This window comes from Dermacentor albipictus, chromosome 4, assembly GCF_038994185.2.
Source record: "Dermacentor albipictus isolate Rhodes 1998 colony chromosome 4, USDA_Dalb.pri_finalv2, whole genome shotgun sequence".
Taxonomy (NCBI): Eukaryota; Metazoa; Arthropoda; class Arachnida; order Ixodida; family Ixodidae; genus Dermacentor; species Dermacentor albipictus.
Window position 1 is genome coordinate 121,254,459 of NC_091824.1, and position 15,946 is coordinate 121,270,404.

General features: G+C 46.0%; 1 protein-coding gene across 1 annotated transcript; it reads left to right on the forward strand.

The window, feature by feature from the left end:
* The first annotated feature begins 1,636 nt into the window (after window positions 1-1,636).
* Window positions 1,637-11,813, forward strand: LOC135917756 (putative ammonium transporter 3). The gene is made up of 8 exons (XM_065451350.2): window positions 1,637-1,721; window positions 3,320-3,863; window positions 5,254-5,325; window positions 7,486-7,545; window positions 7,651-7,724; window positions 8,827-9,146; window positions 9,932-10,132; window positions 11,202-11,813. The coding sequence occupies exons 1-8, from the start codon at window positions 1,637-1,639 to the stop codon at window positions 11,427-11,429; spliced, it is 1,584 nt and encodes a 527-aa protein (XP_065307422.1). The 3' UTR covers window positions 11,430-11,813.
* The last annotated feature ends 4,133 nt before the right edge of the window (window positions 11,814-15,946 follow it).

Here is a 15,946-nt window from a genome sequence, read left to right on the forward strand (position 1 = left end):
TGCCAAAGTTCTTGCCAAGTGCAGGAACGCACAGTTTGCACTTTGTCTTCTTCGGAGAGGGTGACGTTTACACCATTATATTTGCAAAGGTGTAATGGTAAATTAGGACCAATCATCCCTGAAATATACAAATCAGGGGTCTTATTCACAAATCTTTTTTTTTTCGTAAGGGCTGGTTCCCACTGGTTAGCAGGCTTTGCTACAGCGGCATATCCATCAACACGATCGGCTAGAATCAACTCTGATGAATAATTATAATGTAAATGCTTTGTGCGAATCAGGGCCAAGGTGCGATCGGGGCCCAGTTTGTTTGCGTTTTGTTTCTTTTTTTCTTTTGTGGGAGTTGCAGGATAACACGTGTGCATGTCTTCCCCTCTGCAGTAATATCTTCGTCGTGCTGAACGTAATTGCTGACAAAATATTCGTTTCGAAGGCCCGCTACCCACACCAACAGTATCTTTTGTATCGCTAGAGATGGCTCGCTAGCTGTATATAATGCGCCTTCTTGATACCTTTCGTGCGGGCAGCCCTTTTTCATGTGTCCGGGCTCTTTTTCCTCAGCTCTTTTTACCCCTTCCTCCTGGGCAAGGTAGCCAACCGGACAGTTATTATGGCGAAGATTCTTTTTCTGCGCACCTTGCATCTCCTTGTCCTCGTTTCAGTGGAAAAAGAAACATCCTCCGCACCACGCTCAACAAGCTTGACAATCGTCCAGTTACAGCAAAGAGAATTCTTAGACCCTAGTTGCAGCCGACGTCTGCCCGAGTTGCTCTAAAAGCTGTATTGTTTCTCTTTCTCTTTTAAGTATCGAAACTTAATGAAAAAAAAAATGTAGTCTTCATTAGTCGCCTTTTTTGTGTTTGTGCGGACAGATTCTCTTCGTATCGTCTGTTCTTCTCTCCTCATATTTTATACCCTTTCCCATCCCCAATGGGGAGTAGCCAAGCAGACAGTTGGTCCGGTTAACCTTTCTGTCTTTCACCTCCAGTTTCTCTCTCTCTCTCTCCCCCTTCTTCTGACAGCGCCCGAGCTCGCAGACAACCTTTCTCTCTGCCGCCTTCCTCTTTCTCCCTTTTTCTACCCTTCTTCTCACTCGCTACGCCCTTCCCTTTCCCCCGGCGTCCGACGCGTGCCGTCGCCCGGCCGCTCAGCCTCCTAATATCCCGTTCTACTTCCTGCTTCGCCGCACTCGTCGGCCCCCGCGGCCGCCGGCAAACTCCCCAGAGGCTTCAGATCCGCCGATCCGCGGCGCACAGGCGCGGGTTGCCGCCCGGCGAGCAAACATCACGCCACGCGGAGCCGCCGGGATTACGAGGCTCGCACGTCGCCAGCTGCAGTGTTGCGCCTCACTCGCTCCTCGAGTAAGCGAGTGCGAGGCCACACTGCGGTGGTGGTAAAGGCTCGGGAGCTGGACATCACAAAGAAAAGCCTGTCGCTAGGCCCGCACGCAGAAGAACCGGACGGCTTCTCTCGCGAGAAGGCGTGCGTCGAGAGTAAGGGCGCGAGTGAGCACTTATGCGAAATTTTTTAATGAGCTGTTGTGGTATACGCTAGCCCAGGAACTCAGTCACAGGGCCTGACGCAATCCAGGCGCGTTTCGCAGTCAACCGCTTAAAAGGAAGCAGCGGCAGCAGCCATGATTGTGGACCCCAAGAGCATGAAGCCCGACGATGCGACGTGGGTACTCACGTCGTCTTTCGTTATCTTCACCATGCAAACAGGTGGGTGCATAACTGTCAGCAGCGCTGTTCGTATATACGCGATGCTTCCCTTTTTGCATTGAGTGACTACAATGCTTTATGTTCTTGTATAGTTTCTATTTTTTCTTAAAGACCATGAAATTATCATCGCGCGTTACATATCACCTCGCTGTAAAGGGGTTGCTCGTACAAGTTGATACTATAATACCGTTATCTGTTGAAAACTTTCAAGGAAGCACTACTTGTTAAAGGTGTCCGAAAAATGGGGATACATGTGCATTTTTCTGGAGGCCTAGCTGTGAAGGAATTCCTGTATCCTCTGTGAAGGAATTACTGAATCACTGTATTTACTGAATTACTAATCCAGCCTAACTGTGAAGGAATTATTTGCACGATAGTTTATTTTCCTAGTTGAACTTGATAAATCCGCTCGACAAAGTGTCGGCAATGGTGGCGGTCACAGGTGGCTTTAGCTTGATGATAGAGACCGGCAATTGACCCGCCTAAGCAAGAGAGACAATATATGGAGAGAGGAAGGGTAGCGTGGTCAACCAGAAAAAAAACGTCCAATTGATAACCTTATACAGGGAAGGGAAAATAGGAAATACGATGATTATAGAAAGACTGGGTCCCTATACATACGCGCATAATAAAGATGTCCTGTGGTAAAACTCGATTACACAAGTCCATAATGTCACTGAAGCACTTAAGCAGGCACAATCAGTGCCAGTCATGGAAAGAACACAGAAAAATAGAGAGGAGACGTGAAACCAGTCCCTCAGAATACAGCAGTTGTAAACCCGCATGCAGAAGATGTTCCTTCCTTGGGCGCCTAAGAACTGTATCAGCAGCATAGTATCATGGGTACGAGAAAAGTCTCAATGCCCCCTGTCTGGTTGCGTGAAAAACCTACAGGAGAAAGGGCATTTCCCGTCACGAATGGCCACACTGTCAATAGGCAGACCTCGTTACGTGATGCAGAAGCGAGGCTTCCTATCTGCGAAACCATTAGATGGGATTTATTAGAAGATAGGCAGAGAAGTCGGCCTGAGCTAGTATGCTCTGGCCTGCTACCCTACACATAGGAAAACGGAAAGGGACAAAAGAAAAAAGGGAATAAAGATGATAATGAAGAAGGAAGAAGGGATGCGTAAATCGCGCAGGGATGATGTGGCGGAAACAAAATTGACCAAAAGTAGGCACGGAAAAGTAGGGACACCATTTTCTTCATTAGCTTAGTGACGCAGGAGGTATATAAACATCGGTCAGTGTGAGTACAGAGCTGCAGGATTCTCTTCAAGCTTGAGGACCTACACCACCCAGTCCACGTTCTGTATGTATATGGAGAATGCCACATGAGACTCAAGCTTGATTAATTATGCCAGAGAACCCATACTGTCTGTCAATAGTAGAGAAGCCAGAAGATTGAATGACATCTAATGAAGTCCTCCTGTTCTACACAAGATCACAGCGTAACATATCAATTTTCTGCAAATAATGACCAGCGAAGCATAAGTCCTCTTACAAGCTGTGACCTCTGTGGCACCACTTGGTGGGCTCTTTTTTTTTTCTTCTCGTGTGCTTTCACCGTGTACAACTCTCGTCGCCGTCGCTCACAGGCTTTGGTCTGCTCGAGTCCGGTTGCGTGTCCAAGAAAAACGAGGTGAACATCCTGATGAAGAACGCCGTGGACGTGGTCCTTGGCGGCTTGACCTACTGGTGCGTCGGCTATGGTCTGCAGAACGGCCGAGGTCCCGGCACCAACCCGTTCTGCGGCGTTGGCTCCTTCTTCCTGGACGCCGGCTCCGAGGTGATGGGCGAGGAGTTCGCCATGTTCATCTTCCAGCTGTCGTTCGCCACCACGGCCACCACCATCGTGTCGGGCGCCATGGCCGAGCGCACAAATTTCCACGCGTACTGCCTTTTCTCGGCCCTCAGCACGCTCATGTACTGCATACCCGCCGGCTGGGTGTGGAGCAGGCACGGGTTCCTCAACCGCATCGGCGTCATTGATTTCGCCGGCTCGGCCTGCGTACACTTGCTCGGAGGCACGTCAGGACTGATCTCGGCCTTGGTACTCGGCCCTAGACTCAGTTGGGACCGGCACAGCAGGCAGCGCATGGGCAACCCTACGAACGCCATGATCGGCGCATTCACACTGTGGTAAGCACACTTTGCAGCCCATGAACGATATCGGACTTTGGTTATCTTATAATTTTTTTTTCAAAGTAACTTTCCCACTGATTAGCACCCTATAATGCACACATCAACCGTGTTCCTAGGCTGACCCTACCCTGTATATCTCTACATACATACATCAGGATGTCTGTATACAGTGTCGACTCAGTATATTTCACACTTCCTGAAAGCTTCTGTGTCGTTAGTATTGTGCGTCTCTCTCAGTTTGTGGGGCTCGTATCACCTGCTTGTCGCTGCCACACATGTAATGGGTCACACATGTCGTCGGCTCGTTTGGGACACTTCTAGTGAGTCGGCCGTGCGTCATGATAAGAGTTCTCACCGCGGCACAAGGCAAAGTACTGAAACAAGGGGCTGAGGTCAATGCGAAAGAAGCAAAACTATTAAGGCGAGTCAGCTGGAACGTAAGCTCATTCGCATACATTCCACAAAACCTACTTATCATGTTTATCAGTTTCCTACATTTCGTCGCCTCCAGCACGAAGTCGATAAACACTCACGTAATTGCTTCTGCAAGAGCCACGTGACATACAAAGGACACAGTTCACATCGATGAAAGAGGTTGGCGTTGACGCTGAGTCACTCTTCAGAAAACGTTATGGACCTCATGAAAAAGTGGGCGTGATAGCCATTCCACCGCTTTAGAAAATTGTATTTACTTAGTCGCAAAACGGTCGCTTGACAGCGCTATAAGCGTATTTTTCAACGTTGCTCGCCCGCGTCCTGGCGTGGCTCGCTGCAACACACCTTAGTAGAACTTGAAGGCAGGATATGACACCGCTGACAAGTTGCTCTTGTATATCTGGAGATTTCAGATATCTTGTATTACATGTACAGCCAATAATGGTTGTCTACCACCAGCCCATTAACTTTAGCCTTGCGTTTAATCTAAGTACATTATGAGATTTAACATCCAGGAGCTGTACAGTGGTTATGATGGACGTTGTAGTGGAAGGATTCGAGTTAAAGCATGGTACATAAATGGCTTTGCATTTCTCCGCCACTGTAATGTGGCCGATGCCACCGTCAGGAATCGAATCCTCCACCTTGTGTTCAGCAGCGCAACTCTATAGCCGCGGCCACTTCGGTGGACGCTGGTGATTTTATAAAACTCACATACCAAGACGTAAAATGGTTGAGCTGCAGCCAGTGCTTCTTGCAGGCGAGATATAGAAACCGTGGAATATTTAAAACACCAGTGATAAAAGACAAGATAGGCAGAGAAGACTTTCAAAGTCCTTCCACGTGCACGCGCATGGTTTTTCAAAGCATACAACCATACAAACTCACCCAGCTTGCAGCATTATTATGTATTCCTTCAATAAGACTTTCTTTATATATATTCTTCCTCAAGGTGGGGCTCACTTGTCTTCAACAGCGGCAGCACGTTCGGCATATCAGACGAAAAATGGCACTTTGCTGCCAGGTATGTCATTGTGTTCCTCTCTCCCTCTCCCTCTCTTTCTCTCTCTCTTGTGTTAAATGTTACTGCAGATTACACGCATGCTTTGAGGCAAGCGATTATCAGTCATCAGGACTGCACCGAGGTTGCTTAATATGGTTGTTTTCACGCGCAGTTAACGGAGATAACTGATATGCTCGTATACTAGCAGCTGTCAGTTTTGGAGCAATATTTAAGTAAAACATTGGCACAGCAATATTTTTCTTCTCCTTTATTAGCCCATAATAACCTACACCATATTAAGCAGATGCTATATTTTCAGCAAGGCCGCAGGTTGTGAGGGCTGCAGTCAACAAAACGCATGCTCTACCAATTCTTGTAACATTTAAGCACCCATTTGCTGTCGTTGTTCGCGTCTTTTGCCAAATAAAGGAGGAGTGTAATTTTAATGAAGAGAAAGGAGGAGATGTCGGCCCGGAGACAGCGTCTCTGGCCTGCTACTCCTCACTGGGGAAAGGGGATGTGAGAAATACAGGGAAAGGTTAGTGGCAGGTGATTATGTAATGGTACAATGAGCTACTATATACACGTTGCCCAATACGCAGATTCGCGTTGTAGACACAATACACGCAAGAGTATTCTGGTCCACGCAAAAGTTATTGCACAAACACATTTCGCACTGACTGCATGTCTCAAAGGTTCGAGAGGCAATCGTCTAAACCAGTCTGACTTAAAAAGTTCAAAAGTGCTTTTATGGCACGTTGGGCACAGTCAACACTCCTCCACGCGCCCAAAAGCTTTTCTTCCGAATAGGGGCGGGAGTCCAAGCAGTCAACAGTAGATTTGAGTGTTCTTCGTTCGGCCGCATATTGAGGGCACACGCAAAGTACATTAGCTATTGTCCCGACGCTACAGTCAGGGTCCCGAGATTGTCCAATCTTGTGAAGGTATCGGTTAGTGTGCGCCGCACCGAGCCATAATTGATGGGTGAGTGTTTCCTGCCCTATCCACAACCGAAGTGGAAGGCGGGGTCGCAAACCAGCGTCCAGTCTATGGAGGCGCTCTTGCTGATGTTCGGGAATCGGGATCGTCCCATTGTTGCGCCATGGAGGTTTTGATGCAGTTATGGAGCAAGGCGTTGATGTCATACTGTGAAAAATTAGGTTTTATAATCTTTCCGTAAGAGCGCGCCTTCTTTTGATTTCGCGTCAGCCTGTTCATTTCCAGCTATTACACAATGGCTAGGAATCCACTTCAGCACAATGGTATGCCCGGATTGAGACGCCTCAGCAAGCAGAGGCATGGTATCATAAACGAGGGTACTATATGTGGTTCTGCGATTCATATAAATGCTGATGAGCTGCAGTGCTAGATTTGAGACAGAGAACACTGTCCATTTCTCGAGGCTTTGTTGCAGTATGCAACGGACTGCTTCTCGAACTCCGGTCAACTCAGCTGCTGTAGACGACGTTCTGTGTCCTATCTTGAGCTGTTGCGCGATCTCCATTCCACGTACCATGTATGCTGCCGCGAAAGAGGTCTGTGTCACAGAACCATCTGCAAAAACGTGTTGGGTATATCCATACATGCAAGCAATGTAGGATAACGCGAAATGCTTGAGCCCAGCAGGCGGCATTTTCGACTTTTTCGTTATTCCGGGGATTGAGAGTCTCACCGTTGGCTTTGCCATCGTCCAGAGTGGAACTTCTGGTATGTCATGAGGTTCGAAGTCCGAATGCAATAAGTCTTGCTGCGGCAACACCGCTTCTGAGTAGGCGGCGACAGGCCGTGTGCTTGTGACGTTCGTCAGTGGATGATTCCTGTGTCTAGTCAGTGGCCTTAGATGCACTCGCAATGGTTCGTGTTGCAGATAAACTCGAGCTAGGCACGCGCATGCCTCTGCATTAACTAGTGCCCCAAGTATACGCACATCGCGATAGTCTTAGGCAAATTCCATGAGCCTGAGCACTTTCATGTGTGCGTACGGCAGATGTACTAACCTGAGAAAGTACAGGCGCACTGTAGCGGAGGTAGCCAACAACAATTGCCTGGTACAGCTTCAGAATAGATTATTTGGATGTATTTGCTATTAAGCGCACGTAAGCAGCTTTCTTTTCTTAATGCGATTTCTGCCCTCAGAGTTCATGTTTGATCGAATATTTATGCCGATTAATTCTTGCTCAGGTCAGCGGTCTCCACGATCAATTCTTCTATCGGCGGTGGCCTCGTTGGCACTATTGCAACGTAAGACTTATTCAATTTGTTTCTTTATGACTATGTTATGCATAAGTGATGAAGTCATCCAGCAAGCCATACTTGTACCTTGATACTCTTCCTTCTGTGTTGCAGCTATCTGGTTCACAAGAATTTTGACATTGAAGACATCATCACTTCCATTCTTGGCTCACTTGTGTCGATAACAGGTTAGTAGTGAATATGTACCAAGTGCTATACCAAATTCAAGAAGAGCCTGTCTCTTCAAACAATCTGCACAATTGAGCAAATAGCTGTTAAAAAACAGCTTTAGCGAGTCTACATGTGCCCATGTTTTGGAATACAACACTTTTCTGTAATTATCCGTCCGAGTACGTTTTTTTCAATCAATATTATAGTGATATCGATCAACACCGTCAAAATTCAGCCGCTTGTGTACGCATACCAAACTGCATCTGGCGCAGACCGCATTTATGAAATATACGTATAGGACTATCTTGCCACCCGCCACTACGTATACCAGGTGGCACCATCTCTGCCTTCTTACGTATGCGCGTAAGTACGTAGGTGCAGACCTTTATACCTTTAACTTCGACACTGCAAACATTTCAAAGATATAACAGGTTAGTCATAATTCAGCAGTGTGGCATTTAATTAGGTGTTCTTGGTGATGTGTCAAGAATAAAGGAATTGTAGGGTTTTACACCCCCAAACAAAGCACGATTTTATCATGAGGCACGCCGTAGTAGAGGATTCCGGATTATTAATTTTTGTCACCAAGGTGTCTGTAACCTGGTGCACGGGGCCCGGACGCTTCGTTCATTACGCCCTCATAGAAATGCGGTCGCCGCGGCCTAGATTAGATCCCGTGACCTAGTGCTTAGCAGCGCAACACCATAGCCGCTAAGCCACCGCGGCAGGTGTGGCAAGAAGCAATCGATACATTATGGTATGGTATGGGCAGTCATCGGTCAAAGGCCGTTTTCGCTGATTAACCCGTGATATGAAAATATGCGACCAGCACAAAACAAATGACCAGTGGCGGCCTTCATTTCTACCAAGAAGAGAAAAAAATCATCCCGGCACGATGCTATACTTGAGATATTGCAAATGACTCAAACAAAAAACAGGGCAGGAATGTTTTTTTTTTTTATCTACCGTCTAAGAGTTGTCAGTTTATGGTAGCGTATGTTGACTGAAAGCAGGTAAAGTGGTCCTTGCGGGCAGCACTCTCTAATCGTTGGTGAAGGCGAGATGTGCAAACAGAACATTTCAAAACAGGCGAGTGACTCTCTTGCCCCGTGATTCCAGCCGGTTCGGCCTTCTATCGTTCCTGGGAAGCGTTGCTGATCGGCGCCGTGGGCGGTCTGTGCACAACTCCGGTGCCGTCCTTGATGCGTCGCTGGCTGAGCATCGACGACCCTGTAAATGCCGCGGCCATTCATGGCGTGGGCGGTCTCTGGGGCATGCTGGCCGTCGGCCTGTTTCTGGACACAACCCGGTACCAGGGCCTGCGTCACCACCGCCTCGGTCTCTTCAAGGGCGGCGGTGGGAGTCTTCTGGGCATCCAGTTGGCTGCCTGCCTCACCATCATCGCCTGGAGCGCAAGCGTCACCTTCCTCGTGCTTAAGGTGAGCACTAACCTGTTTAGCGAGAGTGCTATTTCTGTAAAAGGCGGTTTTGTTCTGATGAACTACAGAATAGCTGCAGAGCGTGACATCATGAAGACGCGGCGTTGGTGTCACATACCGTACGGTCAAGAATAATGTTCCGGCAAATTGTAATGCGCGGATCTTCTCACTGGCGAGGATAGTATGCGCGGAGCAGTTTGCAACAGTTATTTGGCAGCGATTATTGTTCTGTCCAGCGGATATCGAAGAAGAAAAGGGTCAATATAGTCGTCTGCTAGTTTGCTTGCACATGCACCTGTTGGTCTATTAACGTCCAAGCTATATCTATACCTGCTTGGCCGGTTATCTCGTTACAATGTACATCGTTATTAACCGACGTCAGGTCTTATACCTGACGTCTTTAGCCTTCCTGTTTTTCGCTTTAAATAAAAATTATTTCTCTTCTATTTTTTTAAATTTTTGCATGAGAGCAATTGTTTAGTCCTGGTGTAGGCGCTAGAATTGACGTCTGGGCTAATTACTGTAACGTCTGGCATGAAAAATCGGTACGAACAAAAGTGATAAAGTCGGCGTCTTCAGAACGCACATGCCCTACCTTTCCTCTTGATTCTCTTTCACACTCACCGTTATCGTCACTCACCCCTGCGCGTACTTTTTCTCCCCCAGTGCCGAATAGCTGGCCAGAACATGGCGACAGAGGCCGATCTGTCATATACTTGCTTATAACGAATTTCTCAACGTCTAATGCAGGCCGTACTACAAGACGATCTGTTTTCATTTCCCAGTTCATTAACAAAGTGACGCCGTTACGCATGCGGCCATGTGATGAGTTGCTGGGAGCGGATTTTGTGGAACACTGCATCGATCACCGGGAGCCCGACCAGTCGTTCCCGGTGACCCATCTTTGCCGAGATATGAGCGCCGAGACCGAGCCTCCAGACGCAAGCCTGCTCCATGCCGAAGACGAGGGCGAGACCGACCAAAAGGTGCTCGGGTCGAACGATTCTCCAAAAAGAATCACCATCGCCATCATTATCATCATCATCATTATTATCATCGTCATCATAATTCTATTTTTATGTCAACAGCAGTACGAATGCCTCTCCGAGCAATCTCCAATCATCTCCGAAGTCTGATCCGAGCGATCAAACAAAAAATCTTGAGCCATTGCACAGAAATAATTTGGACAAAGGTACGAACACATTTATTGGCTCGATCGTTGCTCATTGTGACGAAAGGATCGTACATTCGTTTATTTATATACATTTGCGTGGACGACTATATATATATATATATATATATATAAAGAAAATAATGGGTGCACCAGAGAGGTTCGAAGCAATGCAGTTCCGGCATTCGTGTAAATGTGGTTGGGAACGGGCTTGTTGTATACCACAAAGATGACGTAGATCCCAGTTAAAGATGTGAATGAATAAAGACATGTCTTGATATTGGCAAAATCTTTGTTCTTGAAAGGTTGACTGGATGACTTCTATAGAGGAGCGGAGTATATATAGGGAAAAAAAAGCCGAATAAAAGAATTGATTACAACAGGTATCATGGGAATGTCTTGGATAACAGCACCTGTGGAACTAATGTCTCCTGCCGTACATTCAGACCTTAAATGACTGATTAGCGCCCAACAACAATGGTCGAGTCCCCGTCCCACTGCTGTTCACCTGGGACTTCGCATGCGAGGCGGGGAACGAATGGTTTTGTATATTGGGAAACTAACTGTGTTGTTCTACGTCTGATCACTGAGACTCACAAGTACGCGTTTCGCTAAGCCTCCGAATTATGGATGCTTGGGGCTTGTTCGTTCAGCGTTATAATAAATCGTAGTGCGCATACACACACCGGCAGACAAAAAAGAAAATAAAGAAAGCGACAAATGACCATTAATTACCGAGCAGTTGCCATTTATTTGTCTGTAAGTTTTTATTGAAACTGATGGCCTCTCTTTTATCAGTAAACTTCTATAGGGCGGAAATGTTTCAGTTCACGAACTAAGCCGCTTCGCAATGGTGACCTCTGATTGTGCCATCTCCTGTACAGGAAGACGTCCCCGTCGAGTGCGATGACATGGAACGCGCTTCCAGTGCGGGAGACGTGTCTCCGGTGGGTTGCGCCTCGCCGGACTTCCGGCGGGACGCACCGACCCATTTCTGGGAGACCATGAGCACCGAGTGCCACGATGGCCTGGCCAACAAGGAGTCGCTGAACCAGCAGGAGATGACCATCAGACTTGTGGCCAACTACAGGAGCAACTGCACCGTCGCCTAGCACGCCGCCATTGCGGCTCGCTCGGCCGTACCGTCTACCGACGTCCTGAAGGAGCAGCAAGGGCTTACGTGAAAAACTGGCGTTTCTGTTTGCGTTCATTCTGAACGGGATATACGTCCTCCATTAGGTCTTTCCACAGCACTGGGGCGCATAATCTACTCATTTATGTTCCCTGCGTTTTCGTATACATGCCAGGCCTAGCTGAGGCAGATCGCCACTCGTGATGGTCTTTGATGGTCTTTACTTCTTGTGCTTCGCGAAGTCCCCTCATTATTGGGGACAGGACTCCGATCATTAACAGGTTGTTCCCCTGCGCTTCTTCTGTCGTTTCCTACCTCAGAATGTACGCACGGTGTCAGAGTATTTACTATGTTTATCATACCTCGTTCACCTCTCCAAGTAGTACACTGATCACTGCCGTACAAGGCGCCATATAACACTTCCACCCTTGTGGTGTTGTTCCCCAAATGTATGTAGATGTCTCATGCAAAAGAAAGCTACTGTTTATTATGTCTTCTTCGTCGACGTATAGATCTACGCTGGTGTCCCATGGGGCTTGTGGAGAATGGAGAAAACTGTAAACGTTGCCACTTGAGAAAGTTGTTGAGACAGTCGTAATGACAAAATGGCAAAACGAAAAGACCAGAATTACCTACTCTGAAAGGATTGTGTTCGACTGACGCTATTTTTTATAAAGGCTAGCTCTAAATTAAAAAAAAAGATAAATTAAAAAAGCAAGTGTTTCTGAAAACGATGCTTGTTCTCAAACAGTGCATGAGTTCATGTTAACGACATAAATTCCACACGTTTGTACCTTCACTGACTGATCAATGTACAATCGAAAGTGATGTGAAAGGGGGAAAGCAATATTTTTTTAAACGCCATAACTTGTGGTGAGTGAGTTTAAATCTAGGAACTTGATACGCACTAATTAGTTTTCCTGTTGAACATTTAGTGTCATGGAACACTTTTATGGAGTGCATGTGTGTTAAGCCTCCTATGGGCGCATGAAAAAAAAATTGGTGTTCCCTCTATATTGCTGACGACTGTGCATTAACCAGGCTCCATTTAAACACCTATCAGCACTTCTTTTTAGATATACTGTAGAACTGAAGAGTCACCCGGTGATCTACAGTTGCTTCCGTCCTACGTAATCTATATAGCGCCTTAGAAGAGCAAATGTGATAAATCAATCTCATTACTCTATCTAAATCTCGCCCATCCTCGACTTCTTTTCCTTTCAATTAATGAACTTTCACTCGATTAGACCACTGGTAGCATGTTCTACGAATAACATGACTTGCCCAACTTTGCTTCCTATCGGGATCAGCTATGATAATCACACACATGTTGGAGATCTAATCCATTATTAGTGTTTATCTATTATAACTTTACAGCCATAAGTGTCTTCTTTCGCTTAATTCTTTTTCTAAGATTAATTTTAGGTCTCATATTTTTTTTCTCTACAAACCGCGGCTCCGTAAGTTGGTACTGATAGAATTCAGTAGTTACTACAGGTTTTTTTTTTAGTTCACGGATACCAGTTAAGCCACCGCTCATGCTTTGGAGTGCTTTTCAAATGCACTACTGCTCGTTTTCATATTTCTGTAGGTTTCTTTCGCATTGTGCGAATGCCTTACACTGCTTAAATCAAATGAGTGCGCTTTGTCACCGGTTTCGGAGATGGGCAACAATCCACAAAAAAATTTTCCCCTGTCAGGATGCTTTAGCGCATCAAGTTTCAAACGTAACCTAACGTTGTCGGTTAAGGTCCTCAATCATTTGTTGCAAATCATATCCAGATTCATTTAACAGCACATAGTAATTTGAAACTACAGCCGCTTGTTGACATGATCACTGTGTGTTCTCGTCCGCAGTTCTTCTCAACATGATGCTTTCTACACCTTTTGTAGACGTCGTATAGTGACCAGTGACTGAGGAACTGTGTCTTCCTACATGAAGCCCTCGCGTCTCCGTATTTACCACTTCTCTGGACAATGCGTGTCGTATAAATGTAATCCATGTATATACTTTTTAGCATATCCACGTATACACCATGTTGGCATGGTTGCATATATCGTCACTGAATCAACCCTCGTTGATTCTCTTGATAACATTCCGCAGACTTTTCTATAACCTCGTTAACAAAAGGAATGCGATCTATTTATAAATATATCTCTTAAGTGTCATCACGTTTTTTGGTTGACTAAATGCACGCATTTCTTCACTCGCTGTTCTATTAAAAATTGTCGTCTGAATGAACCACTCGTTTGCCATTTGATACAAATGGCAAACGAGTGGTTTTGTAAGTCGCTCGTGTGACGTTGCCTTTCTTGTGCAGCATTGTTGTGTTAGTATTATCCCATATCTCCTGTACGTTTCAGCTTATAAGGCATTGCTGATATAAAGGCTGCGAGCTTTTCGAGCAGGATGTATTCCCCCTTCTTCATAAGATCCGACAATATTCCGTGATTTTCTGTGAATTATCCGCTTACAAAGTCCTCCTTCTTCAACGGCTTGGTCTTGGGCTTTCATGTGTTTGCCGCAGTTCCGTCCGAAGGATTCTGCGTTGATGGCTTATATTTCTTGTCACCACAGCAATTCACTATGAAATTTCTCTGCACCTCATCGGAATCTCCGATGACACTGCTAGGTCCTGGGCATTATTTATCATTATATATAAATCTAGAATACAAAGAGTTAGCGCTTATAACTAATCTATTTACTCGCGTTGAGCCGAAAAGTACAAAAGATGTTACATCAGTGCATTAAAATAGCATCCTTGTTATTTCTTATACATCAAGTACAGATACATCACAATGCATGCGCATGACCAAGTCTCCTAAAATATTTCAGACAGCTTTGGCGAAGTGTCCAGCTGTCTCAATTAAAAAAAAAAAGGAGCGAGCAATTTCAGCGTCTCACCACGTTGTTTGTTGCCATATGTACACGTACTATACACGTTTACTTGTCATAAACATGTGTGTTATTGTTATTAATTCTTCTTTTGTCAACCTTGTTGCAAATAGTTTGAAACTATTCATGATTTAACTCTGTGAGTACACCGACCTCTATGTAATGCAGTAGTTCTTGTTTAGAAAACATTGAAGACCAATCATCTGCCATCTTGTATTCAAATGTATTAAAAGACAAACAAACAAAACCGGTGCCTGTATTTCTTTTTAATAATTATATGACAAAGAGCGGAGCCATTTAGTTTGGTACGAATAAATACAGTTAACAAAACAGCCAACGAATAGCGCGGTACTTATATTAATGCGTTTAGGCGTGTAAAAATTTTAAGGCGAGAGCATTCGGACATACCAAGCTCTGCAAAATCTTGAGATGTGGGTCACGTATCAATGTCCGGTGGATTCATAGTGCTGGATTTATTATTACTAATTGCGTAATGAAAGACTTGTGGCCCATCTTTTGACAAGCGAACACTATGTTCGCAATCACGCCGAACAGCTTCGTGGCAAACTCAAATCATTCGTACATACGTTACCTACCCTGCGGCAGGAGGGACAGCAGACATAGAGGCATGGAAGACTGAGAGACAAGTATATAACAGTGTGCTATCTTTACCCATATTCGAACAGACAGTTATCTTAATGTTTTAAACATACTAATCCGAACGAAATCCAAGTTGACGATTGTACAGTTTCAATACTGAACGTGAATCTTTAATTAAGACAGGTGCTGACACATCTGCGTCAGCAAACGTTTGGTGTTTTGCGACACCACGTAACCAAGCACGTGAGGGTTGGACCCACCCGCGTGTAATCGTGAGCGGCTTAGCCGTGTCTGGGGAAAGGGGGATCCTGTGGGTTCAGCCGATGCCGGGTGTTGGGACCTTTAAGGGCCCCCGGCGGAGGCAACGCACCTTTTGGCTTCTGCTTCACACAGGCGGCCGCTCCAAACTGACCCACCTGGAGGAAAACGGCGGACGCCTTTTCCCGTCTCTCTCTCCTCAGATCTTCATCTCTCCCTTTCTCATTTTTTCACCTTCCCTGCCTTCTCCACTTTTCCATTTACTTCCTTTCTCCTTGGCGGTAAGGGTTAACCCTGTGTGGCTATCCTACCTTGGGTACACCATATTTGGCTACAGTGGCGGCGTACGACTGGCGTTGGGTAGACTTGTATGCAAGCTCTGCCACGTCCCCTCTTTCGGTTCCGTGGTGGGCGGTCGGCGCTGTTGCCTAATTTTTTATGTGCATTCATGCCAACTGCTTTTCCCCCACTTCCTGATCGCCCTCAAAAACGACGGAGCATAGAAAATGTCTTGAGGTTTTTGCCAATCAAACACAGAACTTTCGCCGCTTTCACGTAATCCACTATGATAAACCTGAAGAGACAGTGAAAATGATATCACCCTTCGTCGTATCGAAATCTCTGACGGTCGCAGTTACAAAGCATCGAAGAAGCGGTGATCTGTTTATAGAGCTCCGCGATCAGAAACAACATGAAAAACTGCCCAATCTTGTCTTTTCTTGGGGTGTTCTAGTAACAGTGAC

Coding starts and splice junctions, on each gene's coding strand:
- LOC135917756 (XM_065451350.2), top strand. CDS start 1,637: ATGATTGTGGACCCCAAGAGCATGAAGCCCGACGATGCGACGTGGGTA. Junction 5,326..7,485: donor AAATGGCACTTTGCTGCCAG/GTATGTCATTGT, acceptor ATTCTTGCTCAG/GTCAGCGGTCTCCACGATCA. Junction 7,546..7,650: donor CTCGTTGGCACTATTGCAAC/GTAAGACTTATT, acceptor TCTGTGTTGCAG/CTATCTGGTTCACAAGAATT.